The following is a 26,000-nucleotide window of genomic DNA, read 5'->3' as shown; positions in this document are numbered from 1 at the left end:
GATAGAGCATCAGCCTGCAGACCAAAGGGTCCTGGGTTCGATTCCAGTCAAGGGCACGTATCTTGCTTGCAGGCTCCTCCCCGGCCCAGGCCTTGGTCGGGCACATGCAGGAGGCAACCAATCGATGTGTTTCTCTCACATCCAGGTTTCTGTCTTCCCCTCTGACTCCAATTCTCTTTAAAAAATAAATGGAAAAATATCTTCAGGTGAGGATTAAAAATATATAGATATACACACACACATACACACACATGCACACGCACATACACACACACACACACACACACACACATCCTATCATGACATTCCCTGCTCAAAAACCTTCCATGGCTCCCAGCGGTAGCCTTTTCCTACCTAATAAAATGGTAATATGCAAATTACCATCACTCCGACACACCCACGATTGGGCCGTTGGGAGGCTGGGGGTGGGACTCGGGGTGGCCAATTGGGCTGGCGGGGGGCGGGGACTCATCCCTCCCACCAGCCCCAATGGCCGGCGCTGCGGGAGGACCCATGGGGCCAGCGGAAGGCGCCGGTGGCAGAACTTGGGGTGGCTGATTGCGTGGCTGCTGGCACCAGTTTTCCGCCAGCACCAGTTTTCCTCTGGCCACCCGCCGATCTCGGAGTGCCTCCCGCCAGCGCAATCGGCCACCCCGAGTTCCTCCACCAGCGGCACTGGAGGAACTCGGGGTGGCTGATCGCGCTGGCGGGAGGCGCTCCAATCAGCGGGTGGCCAGAGGAAAACTGGTGCTGGCGGAAAACTGGTGCCAGCAGCCAGGTGAAGGAAGGTCTTTTGCACAAAACTTCGTGCAACGGACTTCTAGTATATAATAAAAGGCTACTATGCAAATTGTCCCCTCGGGAGTTCGATCACTCGCTATGACAGGTGCTGACCACCAGGGGGCGGAGGCAGTAGCGGGGTGCTGAGGGAGCGAGGGATGGAGGTGGCGGGGAGGTGGGCAACCTGATTGGCCCTGATCGCAGGCCAGGCCTGGGAACCTACCCGTGCACAAATTTCGTGCACTGGGCCTCTAGTTTAGAATAACCCCCTCCCGTGGGGCCTGCAGCTTCTGCCATTTTCACTTGTTCCCCTGCCAGGCCCAGACCCCAGAGGAACTCACTGTATCACTTGAGCCACACCTGAGTTGGAATCTGGGCTGGGCCTCTGACTATCTGCTGTTTACTTTGGGCAAATCCCTTAACATATATGAACTTCAATTTCTCATCCATAATGTAGGCGAATGGTGCTGTCTCAAGAGTGGATGAGATGATACAGCAGCAGGCAGAATGGCTGGTGCATAGTGGCTTGACAAATGGCCATTATTATGTCTGGATTGGTATGTACACAGCCCTTGCTTGGTAGGAGCTGGGGTTCAGAGGTGCAGGAGGCAGTCACTCCCATGCTCTCCCCTGGTCCCGAGACCTCTCTTCTCTGGGGATCTTGGGGAACACCCAGAATCCCAATCCAACGCCAACCTGCTTTATGACAAGGCCCAGCATGGGAGCTGTGGGAGAGGGGAGTGTCTGACCCGGCTGGTGTGGGGTGGGAACAGCCCAAGGCATTGTCCACCTAGAGGACAGCTGGAGTGCCAGGCAGGGTCAGACAAAACCCCGGGGAGGGGAGGGGCCTTTACTCTGCCGACGAGGTGGCGTCTGCAGGGTTTAAGCAGAGGGTTGATTGGATCATACATGTTAGCTCATTCTGGTCATGGCAGGAAGGATGGGCCGGAGGGTTGGAAGGCTGTGGGTGCAGCTGGGGCAAGGGGGACGGTGAGACCTTGGCAGGCTCAGAGCTCAAGGCTGTAGGGCCCGGGAAAGGGTGCAAATGGAGGCCCTCCCACCAACACCCAGTGCCAAGCTCTGCTGCACCTGGGGCCTGCGACTGCTCACGGAACCAAGGAGGGGAAACGTCTTTTGTGTCTCGGTTGTTGGCTAAGTGAGACCCTCTAGAGCACAGGGTCTAAGGGCAGAGATGTGCCTGGGGCTTGTGATGGTGGGCCAGGCGCCCCTGTAAGGAGGGTCCAGGCAGAGGGTCTGGCCGGGCTCGTGGCCTGGGCGGTGGGTGAATGCGAGGCCTAAGGAACGGCCGGGCCCTCCCGGGACCCTGCAGGGTCGCCAGGCACCTAGCGCGCTGGACGGGGAGGGCCAGCGGGAAGGGCGCAGGGTTCTAAACCAGAGGCGGTTTTGCGCGCCACGGCCTCTGTGCCGTCAGTCGAGCACGGTGGCTGCGGGCTGTCGGGGCAGCAGCTCCGAGCGCTTTCCAGGCGCCCTCCGCAACCCCACCAAGCCGGCGAGGAGGGCTACTGTCGTCCCCATGGAGTCACCTGCACTCAGGCTAGGGGCTGGCCCAAGGTCACCGGGCCATTCCCGGCTGGACACAGCCGGGGCTGCTGGCCTCGAGCATCCCGGGGGGCCCTCCGGCCTGAGGCCCCAAGTCGGCCGGCCGGAGAGCGCGGGGAAGTCGCGGTGTCTGTCAAGAGGCGGAACTCCTCTCTTCCAGCCCGGTAGTTCTCTCGCCGTTGGGGACACGGCCTCGCGCCGGCCCAGCCCCTCCGCCCAACTACAACTCCCAGAAGGCCGCGCGGCGCGGGCGGGGTCGGAGGCAGGGAGCGCGGCGGCGACGTTGGCGTCGCATCCCGCTCCCTCGCTTCAGCCCCTCGCGGCATCGGCGCTCTGGACAGCGCACGGCCTGCCGGGAATAGTAGTCCTCCCTCCGGGTACCCTCAGGGGCGGTGCGGAAGCGGGGACTCCAACTCCCGGCGTGCCCTGCGCTCCGGCTGACGTTAACGGCGGGAGGGGGCGTGCGAGGCCGAGGGGCAGCGGCGCTCAAGAGGGCGGAGTAAGGCGGGAGGGGGAGGGCGCCCACACCCCACCCCCTCCCCGCCGCTCCTTCCCCCTCCCCCGACGTAAACTGGGATCCCTTTCCCCTTGTGTCCGCCATATTGGACTCTAACTCTGGTCAGCGGCGGCGCCGGGCCCGGTGGACTCGCCGTTTCTCCCGCCCTGCGGCCACCCGGCAGCTCCCGCCCGCCCGGCTCTGCCCGCCCGCCCGGACTCGACCCCGCGCAGCGTCCCCCGCCCTCGGCCGGCCGCAGCGCTCCGCCGCCGCCACAGCCTCCCCGCCCTCCCCGCCTGCCGCCCGCCATGAGCCCGGCCGACACCAAGCGAGGGGCCAAGCGCCGGAAGAACAAGCGGGGCGGCGGCGGCGGCTCGGGCGGGGGCCACGGCGGCGCGAGCGGCGGCAAGGCCAGCCCGGCGGCGGCGCTGCGCGGCACCCAGGCCGCGGGCCTGGCGGCCCCGGGCGGCGCGGCGGTGGCCAACGGGCCCCTCAGCGCGGGCGGCGCCGCCCCCGGAGGCTACTTCGAGGTAAGCGGCGGGGGCGGGGAGGGCGCGGGGCCGCTCCCGCGGGTAACGGGCGGCGGCTCGTGACACCTTCCCGCGGACCCGGCATCTTCCGGGCGGGGCGCCGCCGCGCTGCCCACCTGCGCGCGGCTGTCACGGCCCCGGGGGTGGTGCCGCCCCGGCGCGCGGGGCTCGCCCTGGAAACCGCTCGCGTGCAGCTGCTCGGTCACCGTGTCAGGGGACGCGCGGGCCCCTCCGCAGGTCGGGGCTGCGGGGTCGCGTCGCCCGGCCCTGCTTCTGCCGGCCGCGGCGGTGGTCCGGCCCGGCGCCTGGGGAAGCCGTCTGCCTGCTCCCGGGGGGCGTTGGGCGGCCACCTGACAGCCTCCCGGGCGGCGGCCGGCCTGCATCCCCCGCTCGGCGGAGCTCTCGGGGGTCATGTGGTGCGAGGGCTCATGTTCGGCGCTGGGACGTGAGGCAGTGACAGGTGACTTCGCCGCGCCGCGGGCACCTCCCAGCTGTGGATGCTCCGGGCCCCAGCCCTGCAGGAGACACGGCTCGGGCGGAGGGCACGCCGCTGGCGCAGTCATTTCCAGAAACAATGGGTTTTTCCAAAAGTTGTCAGAACTGTTGTTTTAAAGACATTCGCGATTAAAAGGCTCCTTCAGGAGTATTTGTGTGCCAGAGGGTGAGACAGAAATTGTTTTACGAAAGATTCAAAATATTGTGCAGGGACGGCCGGGAGCCGAGCCCATTGCCTGGGGCACGGGTGACGCCGGGATGGATGCGTGCGGCGGGTCCTGCGGCGCCGTCTTTAGGTGCCATCGTCACGTTTGTGCAGGACCCGGGGCCAAACCCTGGACGTCACATTCGCCAGAGGTTGCCCTTGCCCTGTACCCCGAGAGCAAACCGGGTGCAGTTCTTGGGATCAAAGATGAGCGCGGTGTTTGGTCCCAGGGCTGGAGCTAAGAGCCGTGTTGGCTGCTGCTGGGGGCGGGGAGGAGTCTGCCTGTGCAAATCCTTCAGGAAAATGGGGGCAACCCTGGCTGGTGCTGGATGTGAGAGAACCCATTTCACTGACTAAATAAAAGACAGGTTGGTGGTGCAGCGGAGGTCCTGATGCTCGCCTTTCATGCCGTTCCTCTAGGTTTTCATGACTCCCTTTTGCTTTGCAATATGTCGCTCAGCTCCGGTAACCTGCGTTTCCCAGACAGGCCCCTGGTTCCTGGGGTCCTGCTCTGCACCCCGCGCAGGGTCACCAGGCAGGTTTCCAGGAGGAGTGAGAGGGGAAGGGCTGGCTTGATTCTCAGAGGTCGCAGCCCCTCTGCCCTGTGTGCAGGACACAGTGCTGAGTGTGAGACCCAGGGCACCCCATCAAGGCGGCTGCTGAGGCGAGGAGGGTGTTTGTGCACCTGGGTGGCTTCTACAAAGAAACGAGGGCGATGGCTTAAGCAGGGAGACAAGGTAGCGTGTAGTGTCTGGCTCCCAGCAGAAGCCTGGGGCACACAGCGTGGGGCACACACTTGGTGGGGTCTGTGTCCCCAGGCAGGTGTCAGCCTCGCTGCCTCAGTAGGTGATGTGGCACCCAGCTCCTCGGGTAATGACACGAGTGAGTTGAACAAGTGACCGCAGGGAAGGTGCGTGCACAGGGCCCAGTGGCACCCAGCCCTGGGTGAGTACAATCCTGGTTGTTCAGGAGGCTGTGAGGGACTTGATTAGGGACTTTGCTGCAGGGTGATACTGACCAAGCTTTCCCCACCTGCGGAATGGGGAAGCAATGCGGGTTAGAAGCGGTGAACATGGGTCTTGGCCCGTGTGGTTCAGTTGGTTGAGTGTTGTCCCATGCACCAAAAGGTCACAGGTTTGATTCCAGTCAGGGCACATGCCCGGGTTGCTGGCTGGATCCCCACTAAGGGACTTGCAGGCGGCAGCCCATCAATGTTTCTCTCTCACATTGATGTTTCTCTCTTTCCCTCTCCCTCTTTCTCTCAAATCAATTTAAAAAACCATGGACATGGGTCATGACAAGGTCTATGCTAACAGCCTTGTGGGTAGTCTACACAAATGGGAAGGGGTGTCCCCAAAATGGGAAGTCGGTGGATGAAGGCTATCATGAATATATCTTACTATTTTGCATTTCTATTTTAAAATGTAATTTTTATAGTATTCATGTTATATTAAGTGAATAATGCAGCTTACAAAATAGAAAAGTTTATGGACTTTTTTTTTTTATCCTCACCCAAGGATATTTTTCCCATTGATTTTTATTTTTATTTTTTATTTTTTTAATATATTTTATTGACTTTTTACAGAGAGGAAGGGAGAGGGACAGAGAGCTAGAAACATCAATGAGAGAGAAACATCGACCAGCTGCCTCCTACACCCCCCCCCACCGGGGATGTGCCCGCAACCAATGTACATGCCCCTGACCGGAATCGAACCCGGGACCCCTCAGTCCGCAGACCGACGCTCTATCCACTGAGCCAAACCGGTTTCGGCTCCCATTGATTTTTAGAGAGAGTGCCGGGGAGGGAGGGAGAGGGAGAGAGGAATATCTGTGTGAGAGAGACACATCAATTGGTTGCCTCCTGCATGCACCACATACAGCCTGGTGCCAGGGAGAGCCTGCAACCCAAGTACATGCCCTTGACTGGGAATCTAACCTGTGACCCTTTTATCAGCAGGCCGATGCTCTAACCACTGATCAAAACGGGCCAGGGCTGGACCCATTTTTAAAAAATGTGTTTTTATTGATTTTGGAGAGGGTGGGGAGAGAGAGAGAGAGAGAGAGAGAGAGAGAGAGAGAGAGAGAAACATGGAACAGCTGCCTCCTGCACGCCCCCTCCTGGGGATCAAACCGGAAACCCAGGCATGAACCTGTCACCTCCTGGTGCATGGGTTGACGCTCAACCACTGAACCGCACTAGCTGGGCTGGACCCATTTTTGTAAAAGACGTGTGTGTGTGTGTGTGTGTGTGTGTGTGTGTGTGTGTGTTTGCATAGGAAAGTCTGATAGGATATACATCAGAATGTTTGCGGTGGAAATTTTGATGGCCTTCTTTTTTCCATTTTGCACATCATTTAAGACTCAAGCTTTAGCCCTAGCTTTTTTGGCTCAGTGGACAGAGTGTAGACCTGTGGACTGAAGGGTCCCGGGTTTGATTCCGGTTAAGAGCACATGCTGGGGTTGCCCGCTTGATCCCCAGTGGGGGGCGTGCGGGAGGCAGCTGATCAATGATTCTCTCTCATCATTGATGTTTCTATCTCGTCTCTCCCTCTCCCTTCCTCTCTGAAATCAATAAATTATTATCATTTTTTTAAAGACTCAAGCTTTAAGACTTTTCTACAGTGAACATTACTTACAGAGCAAAAAAGTGAATGATGCTTTCACAAACCGGTATTACCAAAATTTTTTCTTTTTCAAATAAAACTAATTTGGCTATTTCTATGTTTTAACAGTTAAACATATAGGGCCCTGACTGGTTTGTCTCAGTGGGTGGAGCGTCGGCCTGCGGACTGAAGGGTCCAGGGTTCGATTCCAGTCAAGGGCATGTACTTTGGTTGCGGGCACATCCCCTTCAGTAGGGGGTGTGCAGGAGGCAGCTGATCGATGTTTCTCTCTCATCGATGTTTCTAGCTCACTATCCCTCTCCCTTCCTCTTTGTAAAAAATCAATAAAATATATTTAAAAAATAAACATATAGGTATTTTATGAAAATATTTAGACCATCAGAATTCTTTTCTGAATGAGTGTGCTAAGTTAAGTCATATACATATTTACAAAAGTCTGAATTTCTCTATTATGGAAATTGACTCATGCCACTAGCTGTTGGAATATCAAATTACATATAATTTACACTTATGGAGGGTTCAAATAGGAATTAAGGGCTATTTTTGTAATGCTGTTAGAGATTTATAAAAGGAAGCCATTTGGGGTAGGGATCGAAGTACATTTTAAAATAGCAATATTAAAGTTTTGAAGTCAGAAATGTGCTAGTGTAGGGGCATTTGTAATAACACAGGTTCTTTTTCATTGCTGAAAAGGTGGCAAGATGGAGATAACGTTAATAATGTTTAAAGCCATCAAACTGTATTCTGTGGTGCAGTCATGGATCTTGGGGTGCACTTAGAGGCCTTTCCTGTGTTGCAGAAATTGCTCCCATGAGAAAACGAGGTTCAGTCATAACTCTCTAGTTCATATTTGCCTTAGTGATCTGAGGAGTAGGTCAGAGAAGGAGCTAGAAAAAAACCTCCTGTGCTTTCACTGAGATCAGGAATTTGTACAGCTGCAGAGAGCACGCCTCTGATGGTGTTCTGTTCTCTGTACACCCGTATGACCACTGTACAGGACAGGCTATTCCTAGAGCCTAGCACCCCCCTGCTCCCCTCTCTCAGGCATCCACCATTATTCTCACATGTATTTAAATTTCATAGAAAAGTCCTCTGGGCCAGTGCTGTTTGGCTGAACATCACATCTGACACGTGTCCGTGTTACCGATGGAGCCACGCATCGTTGTTTTTCCTGGTGCAGTTTTCTGTTGTGTGGGTGTTCAGTTTATCCCTCCTCACACTGCTGGGGGTGAGGTCCCGTTATTTTAAGGCGGATTCGAATCAAGCTGATATGCAAGCCCTGTACACGGCCTGTGGGGGACATGAGCACTCCTTTCAGTCCAGAGGGGAGTAGCGAAGTATACATTTAGTTTGACTTTATGCTGTCAGACAATTTTTAATGGTTTTATTGTATGCTAATTTAAAAAATTAACATGTAATAGCATTGGTGTTTGAAATTGTACAGTGCTTTGGATTTAAACACATATATGGATTTATGTATCCACTACCACAGACAGGACACAGCAGTGTGGGCACCCCCAGAGGCTCCCTCATGCTCCCTGTACCTTTAAACTCTACCCACCCCTAAATTCTTGCCAGCCGGTACTTTGTTACTATGGGTTTGCCTTTTAGAGAAGTCATACAAATGCAATCATGCGTATGTCATGTTTTTTTTTTTTTAATATATTTTATTGATTTTTTACAGAGAGGAAAAGAGAGGGATAGAGAGTTAGAAACATCGATGAGAAAGAAACATTGATCAGCTGCCTCCTGCACACCCCCTACTGGGGATGTGACCACAACCAAGGTACATGCCCTTGACCGGAATCGAACCTGGGACCCTTGAGTCTGCAGGCCGACGCTCTATCCACTGAGCCAAACCAGTTTCCGTGCTTATGTCGTGTTTTGAGGCTGGTTTATTTCACACAGCATAGTCACTTCGTGGTTCATTTGTTGCATGCATCTGTGTTGTGTTCCTTTTTATTGCTGAGTAGCATTCCCTGTGTACACGTGCCACAGTGTACCCGTTCTCCTGTGGTAGTCTTTGGGGTTCTTCCACATTTTGGTGATAGGAAACAGAGCTCTGATAAACACCTGTGCGCAGGTTTTTGTGGAACGTGAATTTTCATTTCTCTGTGGCACATACCCGGCAGTGGGAGCTCGGTTATGTGGAAACATAAGGAACCGCTGAGCGGCTTTCCAGAGCGACTTACCGCTGTGACTTCCCCCCGCAAAGTGTGAGTTCCGGCTTCTCGGCATCCTTGTGGCACTTGATGTCGGCAGTGGTTGTTACTGGAACCAGTTGAACAAATAGGTGTGCAGTGGCACTGTGGTTTTAGTTTGTATTTCCCTACTTGTTACTGATAGTGAACACTTTTCATGTGTTTATTTGGTTATTTGACATTCTTGTATCTTCTAGGGCAGTGGTCGGCAAACTCATTAGTCAACAGAGCCAAATATCAAAAGTACAACGATTGAAATTTCTTTTGAGAGCCACATTTTTTTAACTTAAACTTCTTCTAACGCCACTTCTTCAAAATAGACTCGCCCAGGCCGTGGTATTTTGTGGAAGAGCCACACTCAAGGGGCCAAAGAGCCGCATGTGGCTCGCGAGCCGCAGTTTGCCGACCACGGGGCTATACAATACTGTCTTAATTACTAGAAGTTTGGACAAGGTGATTCCTCCAACTTAAAAACATTGTTTTGGCTATTTATTGTTTTGCTTTTCCATACATTTTAGAACCAGCTTGCCTATATCTACTAACAATAATTCTGGGATTTAATTAGAATAGCCTTAAGTCTATAGATCAATTTGGTGGAAAATTGACATGTATTTACTTTGTTGACTCTTCCACTCCATGAATGTGATATGTACCTAGTTAGTCATCTTCAATGTCTTTTTGTTGTTGTTAATCCTCACCTGCAGATATTTTTCCCATTGATTTTTAGAGAGAATGGGAGGGAGGGCGGAGTTAGAGGAGGGAGAGAGAGAGAAACATTGATGTGACAAAGACACATCAATTGGTTGCCTCCTGCAGGGTCCCTGGCCAGGGCCAGGGATTGAACCTGCAAACCCAGGTACATGCCCTTGACAAGGAATCAAACCTGTGACCCTTCAGTGCGAGGGCTAATACTCCAACCACTGAGCATATTGGCCAGGGCTTCGATTTCTTTCTTTTTTTAAATTGAGATATATTTGACATCTTTGATTTCTTTCATCAGTGTTTTGTAATTTTCAGCATACAGATCCTGTCCATATTTTGTTAGGTTTATATGTAAGTGTTTCCTTTTTTTTTCAACTTTTGTAAATGGTATTTTTTGAAGTTTACATTATTTATGGCTAGTATATAGGAATATAATTTTGTGTGTTCACCCCTATCCCTTTATCTTGCTAAAATCATATATCCTGGGCGTGGGATGTGGATTCATTTGGATTTCTTTGTAGACAATCATATGTTTGTGAATAGTGATTTTTTTCTTGTTTGATTATTATATTGACTAGGCTTTAATACACTTTCCTTGTTCCTGGTTTTAGGGGAAACACTCTGTCTTTCACCCTGAAGTATGATGCCTGCTGTAGACTTTTAGTAGCTACCCATTGTCAGGGTAACCGAGTTCTTTTCTGTTTTTAGTTTGCTGAGAGTTTTGTTAATGGATGTTGGATTTTGTCAAATGCTATAGTAATTCACTGATATGATCATATTATCTGTCATCTTTATACTGTTACTGTGGTAGATTATATTATTGGTTTTGGATATTGAACCATCTTTGCATTCCTGGAATACAAAGCCTCCTTGGTTATGGTATGTTACTCTTCCTGAATGGCTGGATTCACTTGACTGATACTTGGTTGAGCATTGTTGCACCTTTTCCATGAGATGTGTGTCAGCAGTTCTCTTATATTGCCCTTGTTTAGTTTTGATATCAGGATAGTGCTGGCTTCATCAAGTAAATTAGGAGTTGTTTCTTTCTTTAGTAGTTTGTGTTTTTCAAATAATTGTCCATTTCATCTAAGTTGTTGAATTTGTGTGTGTAGAGTTGCCTGTGGTGGTCCTTAATTATCTTTTCAACGTGGGGGAGAGGGGTCCCTTCTTTTATTCTTCATGTTGGTAGCTTGTCTCATTTTTTATTTTTTATTTTTAAAAATATATTTTGATTTTTTACAGAGAGGAAGAGAGAGGAATAGAGAGTTAGAAACATCGATGAGAGAGAAACATCGATCAGCTGCCTCTTGCACACCCCCTACTGGGGATGTGCCCGCAACCAAGGTACATGCCCTTGACCGGAATTGAACCTGGGACCCTTGAGTCCACAGGCCAACGCTTTATCCACTGAGCCAAACCGGTTTCAGCTTGTCTTATTTTTTATATTTTTTCTGCCAGTCTTGCCAGAGTTTCCTCATGTTTTTAATCTTTTCAAAGAACCATCATTTTGTTTTATTGATTTTTTTTTTTCCTCTTGTTTTTTTTTGGTTGTGATTTCATGGATTTTTTTTTTTTTTTACCTTTGCATTATTGCTTGCTTTGGGTTTATTTTGATTTTTTCCCCCTAATTTCTTAAGTGAGAAGCTTGGATTATTGATTTGATACCATATTTCTTTCCTAATATACATATTCAGTGCTACAAACTTCCCTCTAAGCCATACTTTAGTGGCATCACACTAATCTTGGTTTGTTGTACTTTCTGTTTCATTCAGCTAATTTCCCTTGAATCTCCTCTTTGACTCATGGGTTATTTAGAAGTATGTTATTTAATTTTCTGTTACCATCCTGTTACTGAGTTCCAATCCAATTCCAGTATGGTCAGAGAACATGCTTTGTGTGATTTTATTTATTTAAAACATTTCAAATATGAATTACCTTGGTGAATATTACTTGTGTGCTTACAATATGTATATTGAGTGGAGTGTTATCTGAATATCAGATTCAGCTTGGTGATGATTTTTTTAGTTCTTTTGTGTACCAGTTCCGTCAGATGCTGAGAAAGGAGTGTGAAGTCTCTGACTAAAGGTGTGGGTTTCTTGTTTTCTCCTTACAGTTTGTTTAGATTTTGCTTCATGTATTTTGAAGTTCTGTTGTTTGGTACATATCTATTTAAGATTGTTATGTCATCTTGGTGAATTGACTTCTTTTGTCATTTTTATGTCCCTCTTATTTCTGGTGGTTTTCTTAGCTCTGAAATTTACTTCATCTGATATGAACAACCACTCCAGCTTTCTTTTGTTTTGTTTTGTTTTTAAATATATTTTATTGATTTTTTGCAGAGAGGAAGGGAGAGGGATAGAGAGTTAGAAACATCGATGAGAGAGAAACATCGATCAGCTGCCTCCTGCACACCCCCTACTGGGGATGTGCCCGCAACCAAGGTACATGCCCTTGACCAGAATCGAACATGGGACCCTTGAGTCCGCAGGCCGACGCTCTATCCACTGAGCCAAACCGGTTTCGGCAACTCCAGCTTTCTTTTAATTAGTATATGCATGGCACATCTTTGTCTATCCTTTTACTTTTAACCCATCTACATAATTTTATTTGAAGTCGGTGTCTTAATAGACAGCTGCTTGATTGATTTTCATTAATCATTATATATATATTCTAGAGGCCCGGTGCATGAAAATTCATGCACTGGAGGGGGCGGTCCCTCAGCCCGGCCTGCCCCCTCTCACAGTCCGGGAGCCCTCAGGGGCGGGAGGTGACCCGGCGATTAGGGGAAGGCAACGCCCCATCACACCTCTGCTGCTGCCACAGCCGGCAGCGCAAGCCTAGGCCGGCCCTGGTTACCTGAGCCTTGGGCGGCTGGGGAGCCGCCATCCGAGGCTTTCCTGCACCTTGGGCCGGCCTTGGGCGGCTGGGGGGCTAAAGGAACTGGGGGACTCCGGAGGCAGGCACTGGGAGCGGGTCTGGCCTTGCCGCGTGCCTGCTGGCCCGGTGGGGCTGAGGGCACTGGGCGCCGCCATCTTGTGGCTGTGGGTGCCGCCATCTTTGAGGGTGGGACAGTCAATTAGCATATTCCCTCCTTATTGGCTGTGGGTGCCACCATCTTTGAGGGCGGGGCAGTCAATTAGCATATTCCCTCCTTTTTGGCTGTGGGCGCCATCATCTTTGCGATAGCGTGAGGGTCAATTAGCATATTCCCTCTTTATTAGATAGGATTTTTACATGATGAATCTATGAAATACACTTACTAACCTGGCTAAATTACTAATTGAATTTCTGTTTGGAACTAGTATGGCATGCTTCTTTGCATTGTAGAGCTCTCCTTATGAGACTTTTTGACCTATAGGTTCTGCACTAGTGTGGAGACGCAAGCGGTTTTTACTTTAGAGAACGTTTAACCAACATGAGTTGAAATTGAATAACTTGTAGCTTGTAATTAAGGAACACCACAGGCAACCCTACAACACATTTATTTTTTTACTGTAGAAATCGATTTTAGTTTCTAAATGATCTTAGAGTAATTCCAAAATGTTTGTGACATTGAATTAACATGTTTTCTGTGAAAATTATTATTATTTTTTAAAATACATTTTATTGATTTTTTACAGAGAGGAAGAGAGAGGGAGAGAGTTAGAAACATCGATAAGAGAGAAACATCGATCAGCTGCCTCCTGCACACTCCCCACTGGGGATGTGCCCGCAACCAAGGTACATGCCTTTGACCGGAATCGAACCTGGGACCTTTCAGTTCGCAGGCCGACGTTCTATCCACTGAGCCAAACTGGTTTCGGCTGAAAATTATTTTTTACATATATTTGTAGAATGCACAGAACATTTTTTTCTTGACTATTTTGAGTACAATATTAGTTACATCTAGAAACTGAATGAGAAGTTTGGGGACTTTATTATGGCTCAGGAGTTTTTTAAAATAAACTTTTTATTTTATTTTAAATAATTCTTGATTTATTTTTTTAATAATTTTAGACTTACAGAAAAGTTGCTAAGTTAATATACAGTTCCCATATTCCCTTCAGCCACCTTTCCCTAATGTTGCTATCATACATAATTTTGGTATATTTGTCAAAACTAAGAAATTAAGATTGCTGCAATATTATTAACTACAGACTTAATTTGGTTTTCAATAAATTTTCGATTGATATCCTGTTTCTATTCCAGGATCAAATCTAAGACACCACATTGCATTTAGTGGCCCAAAATTTAAATTTTTATTCTTTTTAGTTGACTCATCTTTGAAATGGGAAGATTAATTTTTATTTTCCTCCAGGAAGTCCTACAAAAGCTATTTAATATTCACGTTTAAAGTGATTATATATATAAAAGGCTAATATGCTAAGTGTCCATCTGGGTAATGACATCACGTAGCAACACCCGGCCTCCTCTCCCTAGTGACAACTAGCCTCCTAGGAGTTTCTTCAGCCCAGGAGACTTGCTTTATCACCAGGTGCAAAAATTTTACACTTTAACCAAATGTCTGTGAAGCCTTTTCCCATGCCTCATCTCATTTGATCCTCACAGAAGTCCTGGAGTAGGTAGATAGGAGACTCAGTGGAATCCTATTTTCTTTTCATTAGCCGGAAAACAGAGATTTAGAAAGTTTAGAAACTTGACCCGACTGAAAAGAAGTAAGAAATGGTGGACCTTGAAAATGACTAGGTTTACTCACTGTGCAGAATATAGTCAGACACTGCTGCAGTTAAATATTTTACCCTTTGTTCTCCCTTCATGATCTACAATAATAATCTGCTTCATGTTGAGATTTCCTGCTGTGTTGCTGACAATTACCTGAAAGAGAAGTTGGGGTGCTTCACTGGGCTGGAAAAAGTTTAGCTACATCAGAAAGCAGGTCTAACTAAGCAAGTTTAGTCTATATCTATAAAAGGCTAAGTTGCATGCACAATACATATAAAACTCTTGCTGGTGCCAGTCGCACGCATGTTGTTTCCACCTGTCATTGTCGATTGTGAATTTGGTTGACACTTCTATTATAGAGAAAGGGCAAATAGCGATATTAAAATATTTCTTCTAATTAATTTCAATATGCATGAATTTATGCACTGGGCCACTAGTAATTTTATATTTATGCTAAAATCCAGTAAAATTACTAGTTATTTAATAGTTTGCTGCAATCTAATTATTTTCTCTAGAAATGCTTGGTAATTATCCATCTGCGGTGGAAGTAGCCCAGCAGAGTAGACAGACATTCTCTACAAGTTCCTGCTGAGAGCTTAGCACCTTTAGAGGCTACTGAGGGGGTGACCTGTCCGTGCAGATGCACCTCTCGTTGATGGTCAGGAAAGCTTGGAGAAGTTACCGGTCCCTTGCCAAAGCTGTTTGGTTGCCTCCAATAAAGAAATTCCATAAATGAATTCTTTTTTTTTTTTATCCTCACCTGAGGACATGCTTAGAGGGAGGAAGGGATTGGGGGGGCGGGAGGAGATGGGGGGGGGGAGAGAGAGACAGAGAATCAATGTGAGAAACATCCATATGTTGCTTTTCATACATGCCCCAACCAGGGATTGAACCCACAACCCAGTTATGTGCCCTGACTGGGAATCGAATTGGCAACCTTTCGGTGCACAAGACAGCACTCAACAGATTGAGCCCCTCTGGCCGGCCATAGGGAAGTCTTGATCATGCTTATAATACTGTTTTCTGTTTTTAAAAGCATAAAAAACAGCATTACTTATTAAATGGCTTAAATTGAAGCTACTGTCGATATTCTCCCTTTCTTTAAAGACTAATACATGAATTAAATCTCACTTTTAAACCAGAACAGTAGGAAGGTTGGATCTGTCAGTCAGCCATTGCAGTTGAATGCCTCTCCACACACTGAGCCGAGCTGTCCTTTGTTTGCCTGTTTACAGATGCCCACGCCAGTACAGCAGTCTTGGAATAGCAACGTTCTCTTCAACATCGTCAGTTACGATGTCGATGGGAAAGTAATGGGTTCCTGGCCTGGCCTGTCTGTGGAGGTGCATGTTCTCCCCTGTCCATATGGATTTTCTCTGGGTCCTCCCGTGACCTCCCACATCCCAACCCTGTGCCCATGAGGTGATGGCATGTCCACATGGTCTTGGTGTGAGTGTGGGCGTCCCTTCGATGGAAGGATGTCCTGTACAGGGTGGGGTTCCACCTTGTGCCCTGAGCTGCCAAGATAGACTCTGGCCAGCCATGACCCCAAACTGGAATAAGCAGGCTGGAAAATCATTAACTTACTTTTTTTTTTAACATCTTTTTAAAAAAATATATTTTTATTGACCTCATAGAGGAAGGAAGATGGAGAGAGAAATAGAAATATCATTGATGAGAATCATTGATTGGCTGCCTCCTGCATGCCCCCTACTGGGGATCAAACCCGAAACACAGGAATGTGCCCTGACTGGGGATTGAACCGTGACCTCCTGGTTCATAGGTCAATGCTCAACCACTGAGCCACACGGGCCAGGCTAAACACCCTGCACATGAACAAACTCCCAGTCTCGCCTCAGGAGTCACGCAAGATTCACGACTGGCTCCAGATCGAATGCCGGTGCTCATCAGGATCCCTAGACGACACGTCTGTACCGTGTGCAGCCTTATTTGAAAATGTAAGGACGAACATGTGCCTCTAAGGCACACCACACTTAGAGACCCCGGCAAAGGTGAGGGCAGTCTCTGAAAGCGTGTGCCCAGAGAAGTGTCAGTCAACAAGATGGAAGAGAGCTTCAGGGTCACTTAACAAAATCCTACCTGTCCAGTGCACAACCACATGCAGCTGGCCTGAGAGCTCTAGACAAAAATGTATTTTGATAAATTAGCTAGCAAACAAATCAGGAACACCGAAGCACTGTTTTGTAATATAAAAAGAAGAGTTTAGTCTAAACATGGACAAGCTGAGTTACCTTGCCACAGATGAGGGGAAACAAGGCGTCAACCGTCATGCTAGTGAAACAACCACGTTAGGACTTTCTGATAGCCACTGCAGTGTCCAGCTGTCACCAGCAATCTCCACCAACTTAGGCAAGCATATCAAGTGCAAGCCTGACCTTGAGAGGATGAACTGGACATAGAATCACCTGCGTCAAGGTGAGAGTCTAAGCGCAGGACTGAATGCGCTCACCAAGCCAAGAGCAAAGCCCGAGTCAGAAGAACCAGAGTCACATAGAAAGGAAGGCACGAGAGTTCCACCAAGGTGTACGTATGCAATTGGCTCAAGGTACCAGGACTGGAAACACCCACAGGACTTGGTAAGGAGATGATCACTAGCTGACCTCTGGGAGGGTGGGTTAAAGGGAAGGTGAGCCGGGTGAGGGAGCAAAATAGGATTGAGGAGGAAGGCAGTAGAAGCAGCCAGTATGAACCAGTCTTATTGGGCAGAATTTTAAGTCATTTGGTGACAAAGGGGGGGAAAAAGTCAGAGAGAAAGATACCTCAGGTGGTTAAGCCCAGTCAGGAAAAAGACTGAGGGAGGTGGAGGTGGGAAACTCAGAGTTCGAAGGCTAAGGAAGATAACTGGACGGAGGAGGAAAGATTTGAGGCCCAGAGAGAGAAGACCGAGGTTTGCAGAGACCTCGAGGTAACGTGTCCACATACATTTTGCAGTGAGTTTCCATGGGTTAACAGACTCGGTAAAATCTGTCAGTTAGGAACCCCTGCAGTATAGGCTTAACTTTGGAAAAAAGGACACATGCTTTCTTCCAGTAAGAAGATGGAGGAAGCTCAGAGCGGGAGGAGGAGATCCTCTACCAGCCAGAGCCTGGCAGATGAGGTGCAGTAGAAGAATGGGTGCAGAGGTCGTCACAGAATATTCCTGCTCACAAAAACACCAAACTTCTAAGTAAAGACCCAAAACATTTCGAATATTAAATACTAAAATCAGCATGAACTGTACATACATTTAAGGGAGATAATAGCCCAGCCAGCTTGGCTCAGTGGTGCAGTACAGAGGGTCTGTTCAGATTGCTTTCTTCCTGTTCCTGTGGCACAGAAGCTCATGATTGAGCAGGACTAAGTCTTTAGGCCATTCCAGAAGCTAAACACAAGTTGTTTCAATGCTGTCCTAGTTATCTATTGAAGCACTTGTGAGCTTACTCATTCAGACTCTTGTGAAGAGCTAGCTAGCTGATCAGAAACCTGTGCGTGGGGTTGAGAAACTGTAATGGATTCTGTTGCTGACAGTGGTGGAATAAAACTTACTAAAAATTGGACTTTATTTAGCAGTAATACAGAAGCAGTCCAAAGGTAGTTATTCAGTCATACTTATATATATAAAAGCCTAAGCGACCATCCGACCGACCGGCCAATAGCTATGAGGTGCACTGACCACCAGGGGGCAGACACTCAACAAAGAAGCTGCCAAGTTGCAGTCAGTTGGCAGTGGCGGTTCTCGGGTGATGCACCCAGAACCAGAGAGGAGGGAGTCTGATTCCGGGGTGTGTCACCCAAGAACCGCCCTCTCACAATCTGGGACCCCTTGGGGGATGTCGGAGAGCTGGTTTTGGCCCAATCCCTGTAGGCCAGACTGAGGGACCCCACCGGTGCATGAGTCAGGCCTGTAGTTTAAACATAATCGTGCAGGTGTGAGCTTAGTTCTCTTTGTCAGTTTTTATCCTGAGAATTCTGGTGTCGAAGACCTAAATCATTCTCTTTGTTAATCCTCATCCAAGGATATTTTTCCATTGATTTTTAGAGAGAGTGGAAGGGAAGGGGGAGAGACAGAGAGAAACATCGATGTGAGATTCTCACATTGATTGGTTGCCTCCTGCATGCACCCCATACAACCACATGCACCCCAAACAAAGCCAGAGATTGAGCCTGGACCCGAGGTACATGCTCTTGACTGGAATTGAACCTGGGATCCTTCAGTCCACGGCCAGGTGCTCTATCCACTTAGCCAAACTGGCTAGGGCCATCCTAAATTATTCTTGAGAGCCAAGAGGAAGATTCAGTCTGGGCACACCTGAGATCTGACTTATCTTAAATTGCTAGTTCATTCACCATGTATAGGGTGTTCCCCCAAAATGTATACTCACACTTGGAATAATTATAAAGGCATAAAGGTGGAGTTTATTAAAATACATTTCATTTTCATTTAACAGCTACCAGCTGTCGACCTGTGTGTGCTTTTTTTTTTTTTTGGCACACTCTGTGCCCCAAAAACTTAGGTATCTGGCATGGTTCTTGGCACTGATGATACATCAGTGAATAAAGCAGGAAGAGACTGGAAGTTAGGGGTGGTGAGCGATGAGGCCAGCTGTGTGAGCATGGTGCCACAGTGTTACTGGGCGGCAGAGACCAGAGGCAGTGAGGGAGCAAAGCAGACATCAGGGTAAGAATGTTCTAGACTGAGGAGCTAGCTGGTGCCAAGGCCCATGACACTCAGTTTTTAATTTTAGCAAATTTCAATAAAGTAAAATAAGGGACCTCATTGTTATGTAGAATATTATGTAGAATACTAGTGGCCTGGTGCATGGATTCTTGCACACTGAAAGGAAATTAATTAGAAGAAATATTTTATTTTGGGGGCCAACAGTACCCCAGCAACAACATAACCCACGGGTGAAGGGGGAATCATGCGGCCCTGCAAGGAATCGGGCTCCTTCCTCTCTGGGTCCGGGGTGCATCACCCGAAAATCGCTGCCGCCAGGTCACCACAGCTCGGCAGCTCCTGTGTTGAGCGTCTCTCCCCTGGTGGTCAGTGTGCATCATACGTACCGGACAGTCAGACAGTGACTTAGCCTTTTATATATATAGAAGACTAGTGGCCCGGTGCACCGATTTGTGCACATTAAAAGGAAATTAATTAGGAGAAAGATTTGTGTGGTAATTACATCACTGCAAAAAATTACATGTCAAAATAGTATATATAGTATTATAAAATTAAAATACAAGTTATTTTAATATCGCTATTTGCCCTTTATAATAGAAGTGTCAGAGATGAAAGAAAATTAGTAAAATGTATATGTAAAAAATATACAAATTCTACCTAATAAAATGGTAATATGTAAATTACCATCACTCCGCTACACCCATGATTGGGTCAGCGGGAGGCGCAGGGGGTGGGACTCGGGGTGGCCAGGGTAGCTGATTGGGCCAGCGGGGGCGCGAGCTCAGCGTCTGCGCTATGGCTGTGCTGCGGCACAGAAGGGGCCTCTGGGGCAGCGAGCCCACGTCCCGCCGCGGACCATCAAAAGCGTGGGAGCTGGGTGCCTGTCTGCTCCGGCACCAGGCCTTTCGGAAGCCTCCGCCGAGCCGGAGGCTTCTGAAAGGCCTGGTGCACCGGCGGACAGGCACCTAGCTCCCCCGCATTCGAAAGCGAAAGCGTGTAGGGGATCCTACACATGCATGATTCAATCATGCACTGGGCCTCTAGTCCTATATAATAAAAGCCTAATATGCAAATTGGCCGAATGGTGGAATGACCAGTCGCTATGACTTGCACTGACGCTCAACGCAGGAGCTGCCCGCAGGCCCAAGCCAGCCAAGGTGGGTGCCAGTGGGGGCCCCCCAATTGCCCCGCTGGTAGCAGAGGAAGGTGACTGGCGGCAGCAGGGGGTGGGGCCGGTGAGTGGGCAGTGCCAGGCTGGCCAAGGTGGGTGCCAGCGGGGGGGGAGGGCCCGATCACCCCACCGGTCGCCCCACAGATTGGCACTGATTGCCAGCCAGGCCTTGCGACCCTACCCATGCACGAATTTCATGCATTGGGCCTCTAGTTGATTAATAAGTAAACAATAACAACTTGATATAAAAACAAAAAGACATGATATAAAAATAACAAATACATGATATAAAAACATTGATAAAAACAATGATCGATACATTGATTAATAAACAATATGATATAACAACAAAGACATGGTATAAAAACAACAAAAACATGATATAAAAACAACATTGATAAAAACAATGACTGATAAATTGATTAAACTTATTCTAATATCTCCCTATACACCACAGTAAGAGTAAAAACACTTTCAAAGTGCTTGACTAATTTCCCTTTTGACGACGTATTTACAACTTTAACGTCACACGCTCTTCGAACTCGAGAGAAAGCAACATATAACTGACCATGTCCGAAAATGGGTTCAGGTAGGAATATTCCTACTCTATCTAGAGTTTGTCCTTTTGATTTATTAATAGTCATCACAAATGCTGGCATCACGGGATTAATTTAAATGGGAGGCTAGTGTCAGACGGGGCCACATCAATTCTTGGAATCAGAACCACCTCTCCTTCTGCAGGTCCTGTCAATGTACTCCGGCTTTGATTGTGTTAGGGCGCAGTCTTTGGTGCCAGTAGTTGGTCTTCAGACCTATTCTGTTGACAATGCTGCTTTCTTTCAGCCTCAGAGGTATGCTGTGCCAATAGTTGGCCTTCAGGCACATTCTGGTGTCGTGTGCGATGGGTGCCAGTGAGAGCTTTATATGTATCACGCATGTGCGAGTCAGCGTTTATTTTTAAATTGCTAGTGCGCGTCATATGTACCGGACGGTCCAATGGTCACTTAGCCTTTTTAAAAAATGTATATTTTACTGATTTTTTACAGAGAGAAAGGGATAGAGAGTTAGAAACATTGGATGAGAGAGAAATATTGATCAGCTGTCTCCTGCACACCCCCTACTGGGGATGTGCCCACAACCAAGGTACATGCCCTTGACCAGAATCGAACCTGGGACCCCTGAGTCTGCAGGCCGACGCTCTATCCACTGAGCCAAACTGGCCAGGGTGTCACTTAGCCTTTTATATATATAGACTAGAAGCCCGTTGCACGAAGTTTCGTGTAATAGACCTTCTTTCACCTGGCTGCCGGCACCAGTTTCCTGCCAGCACCAGTTTTCCTCTGGCCACCCGCAGATCGGAGCGCCTCCCGCCAGCGTGATCGGCCACCCCGGTGGAAAACTGGTGCCAGCAGCCATGCAATCGGCCACCCTGAGTTCCGCCACCGGCGCCTTCTGCCGGCCCCATGGGTCCTCCTGCAGCGCTGGCCGTTGGGGCTGGCGGGAGGAACAGGGGGTGGGGACTCGTGAGTCCCCCCCCCCTCCCGCCAGCCCAATCAGCCACCCCGAGTCCCGCCCCCAGCCTCCCACCGGCCCAATCATGGGCGTAGCGGCGTGATGGTTATTTGCATACTTCCCTTTTATTAGGTAGGATTCTGTAGAATCTGGTCAGAGTCACACCTTGTGGGTGGTCCTGGGATTCAGATGTTCATCCTCAGAATGCTAGCACTGTCATGTTGGGGTGGTGAGCGTAATCTGACTGCATCCAGTTCAGAAGCGCCTGAGAGTGGGGCCGCCCTCCCAGCTCAGATGCTGGGTGATTCACGGTCATCAGAGATATTCTAGCGATGGCTTAAGTAACAGAAACTTAAAGCGTGACTTCCACTTGTCTGTTGACTGTCTTCTGAAATGGTGGCCGCACTAGGTAGCCAAGCAGTTCTTGGGGATCAGGGGTTCTGGGTGGTCAGGCAGCAGTGCCTGGGGAATCCTGGGTGCTGTCTGCTAGGCTGGAGACAGGTGGGCCTGCGCTGCCTCGGACAAGGCGCCTCGTTCTGCCTGGCCCTGCAGGACTGAGCCAGTGCTTGGCTCTCCCACTTGAGAGGGAGCAGGGCATCCTGGGAGCCGCCGGGGGTTTTCCAGCTCCGAGTTCCGAGTCACGCTGAGCTGAAGGCGCAGCTCCGTGAGTCTCCTTCAGAAGCTTTGATGACATGCTCAGAGACGTCAAAATAAGCCAAACGCCATTTCCCCTCCACACCCATTACCCTGTTCCTGAGGATGCCATGCACTGGGGAAGAGACATGCTCTTGGTCACCTCCTCTGTTACTCCTTCGGTACAGCCTGCTGTGTGAGGGGAGCAGCTGAGACTTTCTCCCTCGGCTGAAGTCCCCTGCTGACAATAGGTGGGAGGCTGTGTGCGCGGTTCCCAGGCGCAGGATGCGGGGCGCTCCTTCCTAGAGCGGGGTTTGGTGTGCGGCCGGGCTGGTGCTCAGCCCTCACTCCTGGCCTGAGCTTTTGTGCTGCCTGCTAGGAGGGCGGTTGTGTCCAGCTCCCGCAGGTGGCCGCATCTGTTTCCCGGGTGCAAGTGGGAGCCCCCAAGTCAGGGGTCCTGGCAGAACACAAAACATCCTCATCCTCGGGAGCCAGGCAGCAAGGCAGACATCTTTACTTCTACGTAGAGGGGTGCGCACACGGGGTCTGGAGGCACCGCACACCCAGCAGGCGGGCTGCTCGGCTTTATAATCCCTGACGCACGTGACCCGTCCTTTGCTCCTGATTGGAGCTCAGGCGCACGGTCTTTCGCGATTGGCTGATTCAAAGGGCGGCCCCCAGGGGAGCTGCAAGCCATGCGGCCAACGTGGCGGCTGTCTAAACTGTTCTTCGACAGACAAGGTGCCTTGTTTATTCTCACGTCAGTGCTGACCAGGTCAGTGCCCCTTCTCCTCCCGGCCCCGCCCTCGCCCCTCCGGGTCTGCTCTGGAGGCAGCCAGGGGTCTTCTGGCTTTAGGAGACGGGAGGCGCGCGTGTCAGTGCTGAGACGGGCCCGAGCTCCCGTGTCCTGCCTCCTGCCCGCTGCCCGCCCTCCCCAGGCCCCAGCTCTTCCTCTGACAGCCGCGGAGGATGACGGGCTGACTGGGCTTTGCGTTTTGGTTCACGTTTCTCAGAAGTGGGCCCGATGGTGTTTTTCGAGGCCATGCTGTGACGGGCTGCCTGTCTGCCCTGGGGCTGGTGGTCCCTCTGAGGCGGGAGTGGGAGGCTCTGGGCACTTCCCTGACGAGAGCCCCGCAGGCACGTTTGGAGATGCACACCCCTCAGGTCAGGGCCCTTCTGCGTGGAGAGCGCCCCTGCGCACTGGAGGTGGTCGGTGGCTACGGGGAGAAACCCCTTCTTACTTACAGATGTCTTGGAAGAGTGAGTCTAGACCGGAACTTTCTGTTTGCCACTCTAAATCTCAGTCAGGACATCAAAAGATGGTGCAGCCTGAGTGTCAGCACAAGGTTAAGCCCAAAGTAACATTTCAAGCTTTTTCTCTAATACCTTTCCCCCTAAATGAGATCCTACACGGCACCTGATGGAAGCCAGATTGTCCGAGGATGGAGCCTCGCGGCACCGACGGATGGGGACCTGGCTGGGCGTCTTCCCAGCCTTGCCAGGAATTCGGCGTGTGGCCTGATTTGTAAAATGAGAGATTAGATGAGATTAAAGGTTGCAGGCTGGGCCTGGCGAGGCCTGTGGTTGGAGCTGTCAGCAGGCCAGGGAGGAGGGGAGCATGTGCCAGGCCGGCCTGGTGTGCGGACCCGGGGCCTGGAGGAAGCGGTGGTCCCGGCTGGGACCTCAGCACTTGGTGACAGAGGCGGGCTGTGAAGAGCAGGGCAGACCCCTCTGGTGGTGGGAAGGAGGAGGGTTTGCAGAGTAACAGTGGACAGAGGGGGGGGCGGGGGGGGGAGGCTCCTCCTCATGCCCAGGAGAGGTGACAGTGGTGGTGGCGGCGGAGAGAAGGGCACCCATCTGAGCTCCATGGGTTGGATTTGATTGTTAGGAGTCTGACTTCAGAAACGGTTTCCTCTGTGTTGGGGGACAGGACCGAGGGCTGGCTCTAGGGGACAGGTCCTATCTTTGGGGGTCACACTTGTTTAGGACCAAGTACTCGCAGTTCACAGCGCGCTCAGCGTCAGGTTGGCTGTTTCCTTTCCTCTTCTCGACTTCGTTTCTGCTCATCCTCTCCCCTCCTTCCGAATTTGCCCCGTCATAGGCTTGGGGGTTGGCTCTGTATGAACCTGGGTTTCTGAAGCCCGTGCATGTATTTGTTTATTGCCCAAGGGTGTGGGGCGTGGGCCCTTTTCCTTCCTCACGCACTCCATGTGGCGCTGTCTGTTGCCCGGCATGTGGCACGTTTCCCCGTCGTCCACGAGTGCCCGCTCCCCTCAGGCTCTGTCCTGGACAGATGGGAGGGCCCTGTCTGTCACTTTGACAGTGCCGGTTTTGATGGTGTTAAGATGAGAACATGGGAGGATTTGGAGCAGGAGAGGGATAGGCTATGGCTTACGTTCTGAAAGAATTACTCCAGATGCTTTGTGGGTGGAAGGGGCGGAGGCTGAAGCAGGAGGACTAGTTAGGGGCCTGGTGTCAGGTGTGGGGCAGGCATCTGACGGGTCTACCGTTTGCCTCCTTGGTTCCTGCTCATGGGCTGTGGAGAAAGGGGCGGGAAGTCTTATCAGGAGCAGGACCCTCTCCCCCTGGGGCAGTGGGGCACAGTCTGCCTGGGCCATGCCGTGGAGGTGGAGGCCGCAGCAGATCAGTTTGGTTTTGGACATGGTGAGCGCCTGAGGCATCTCAGGGGAGGTGTGGGTCAGGCAGCTGAGCCCCAAACCAGCCTCTGGGAGCTGTGTGTTATGAGGGTGGTAGATGAGGCTGGTGGAGAGCACAGTGTAAGAAAAGGCCAAGAACCGGGCCTTAAGGTTCTCTAACGTTCAGGAGCTGCAATCTCTTCTTTTTAAGAGGTTTAGGAGCTGTAACCGCTTAAATTTTTTACTGATTTTAGGGAGAGGAAGGTAGAGGGACAAAGTGGTAGAAACATCAGTGATGAGAGAGTATCCTTGATCGGCTGCCTCCTGCACGCCCCCTACTGGGGATGGAGCCTGAAATTCAGGCATGTGCCCTGACTGGGAATCGAACCGTGATTTCCTGGTTCAAGGGTCAGCGCTTAACCACTGAGCAACATCAGCCAGGTGGTAACCTCTCTTGTAGTATTAATGTTTACATCTAAATGGCCTTAAGTAAATTTGGAGCAGAGGAATTTTAAGTTAATATTACATGCACAGCATTTTTTATTACATAATCATTTTGCATTAATTATACAACATTAAAATCTGAAGCAACATTAATTCATCAGTGAATTTTGTTTACCAAAGAGTTATTTGGGTAGATAATAGGCCTTAATCCTACCCCCACCCCTTCAATATGTGCACTGCTCTTTGGCCTAGGCCCTGGTTAGAGAGCTCTGGCCTGGCCACCGAGGGGACGGGAGTGAGCAAGGCAGCACATCTTCATGGGAACAGAGAACCACACAAGCGAACGGGGAGCAAGCTTCGCGGTGAGTGTGCCAGGGACCGTCCCTGAGAGAGGATTCAGGAGGATGCCCAACAAACTAGTAGAGTCTGGTGTGGGGGTAGGACTAACGGTGTGGTGACCGGAACCACCAGAGGGTGTCTGGTGTCAGGGGCTTGCACTTCTAGAAGAAATAGCTTAAAGAATGCACATTTCTTCAGTGCGCAAATTACTGAGGTTTTTTGATGACTGGGTGCATACTGGAAACGGGGATGGTGACGTTGAGAGCACGCCATAACCCTGCTGTGTTTGCTTGGCGTGGCCAGGTTGTCCGGGAGGTCCCGGGAGTGGTTTC

At 50.0% G+C, this 26,000-nt stretch overlaps 1 protein-coding gene across 5 annotated transcripts in view; it reads left to right on the top strand.

Moving 5' to 3' along the window:
- Positions 1–2,791: 2,791 nt before the first annotated feature.
- FAM193A (family with sequence similarity 193 member A) overlaps positions 2,792–26,000 on the top strand; it is a 111,041-nt gene continuing 87,832 nt past the window's right edge. Inside the window, exon 1 of one of the 5 annotated variants that reach the window (XM_079767538.1) lies at positions 2,792–3,366. In XM_079767538.1, coding sequence (XP_079623664.1) covers positions 3,145–3,366 — 222 coding nt within the window. In that variant the 5' untranslated portion in view covers positions 2,792–3,144. Of the gene's footprint in view, positions 3,367–15,083; positions 16,853–26,000 lie in introns of those variants that run through there. The other 4 variants (XM_079767539.1, XM_079767533.1, XM_079767534.1 and 1 more) reach the window with 4 other exon arrangements.

This window comes from Cnephaeus nilssonii, assembly GCF_951640355.1.
Source record: "Cnephaeus nilssonii genome assembly, chromosome: 1".
NCBI classification, from domain to species: Eukaryota; Metazoa; Chordata; class Mammalia; order Chiroptera; family Vespertilionidae; genus Cnephaeus; species Cnephaeus nilssonii.
This window is presented reverse-complemented; position numbering and strand designations above follow the sequence as displayed.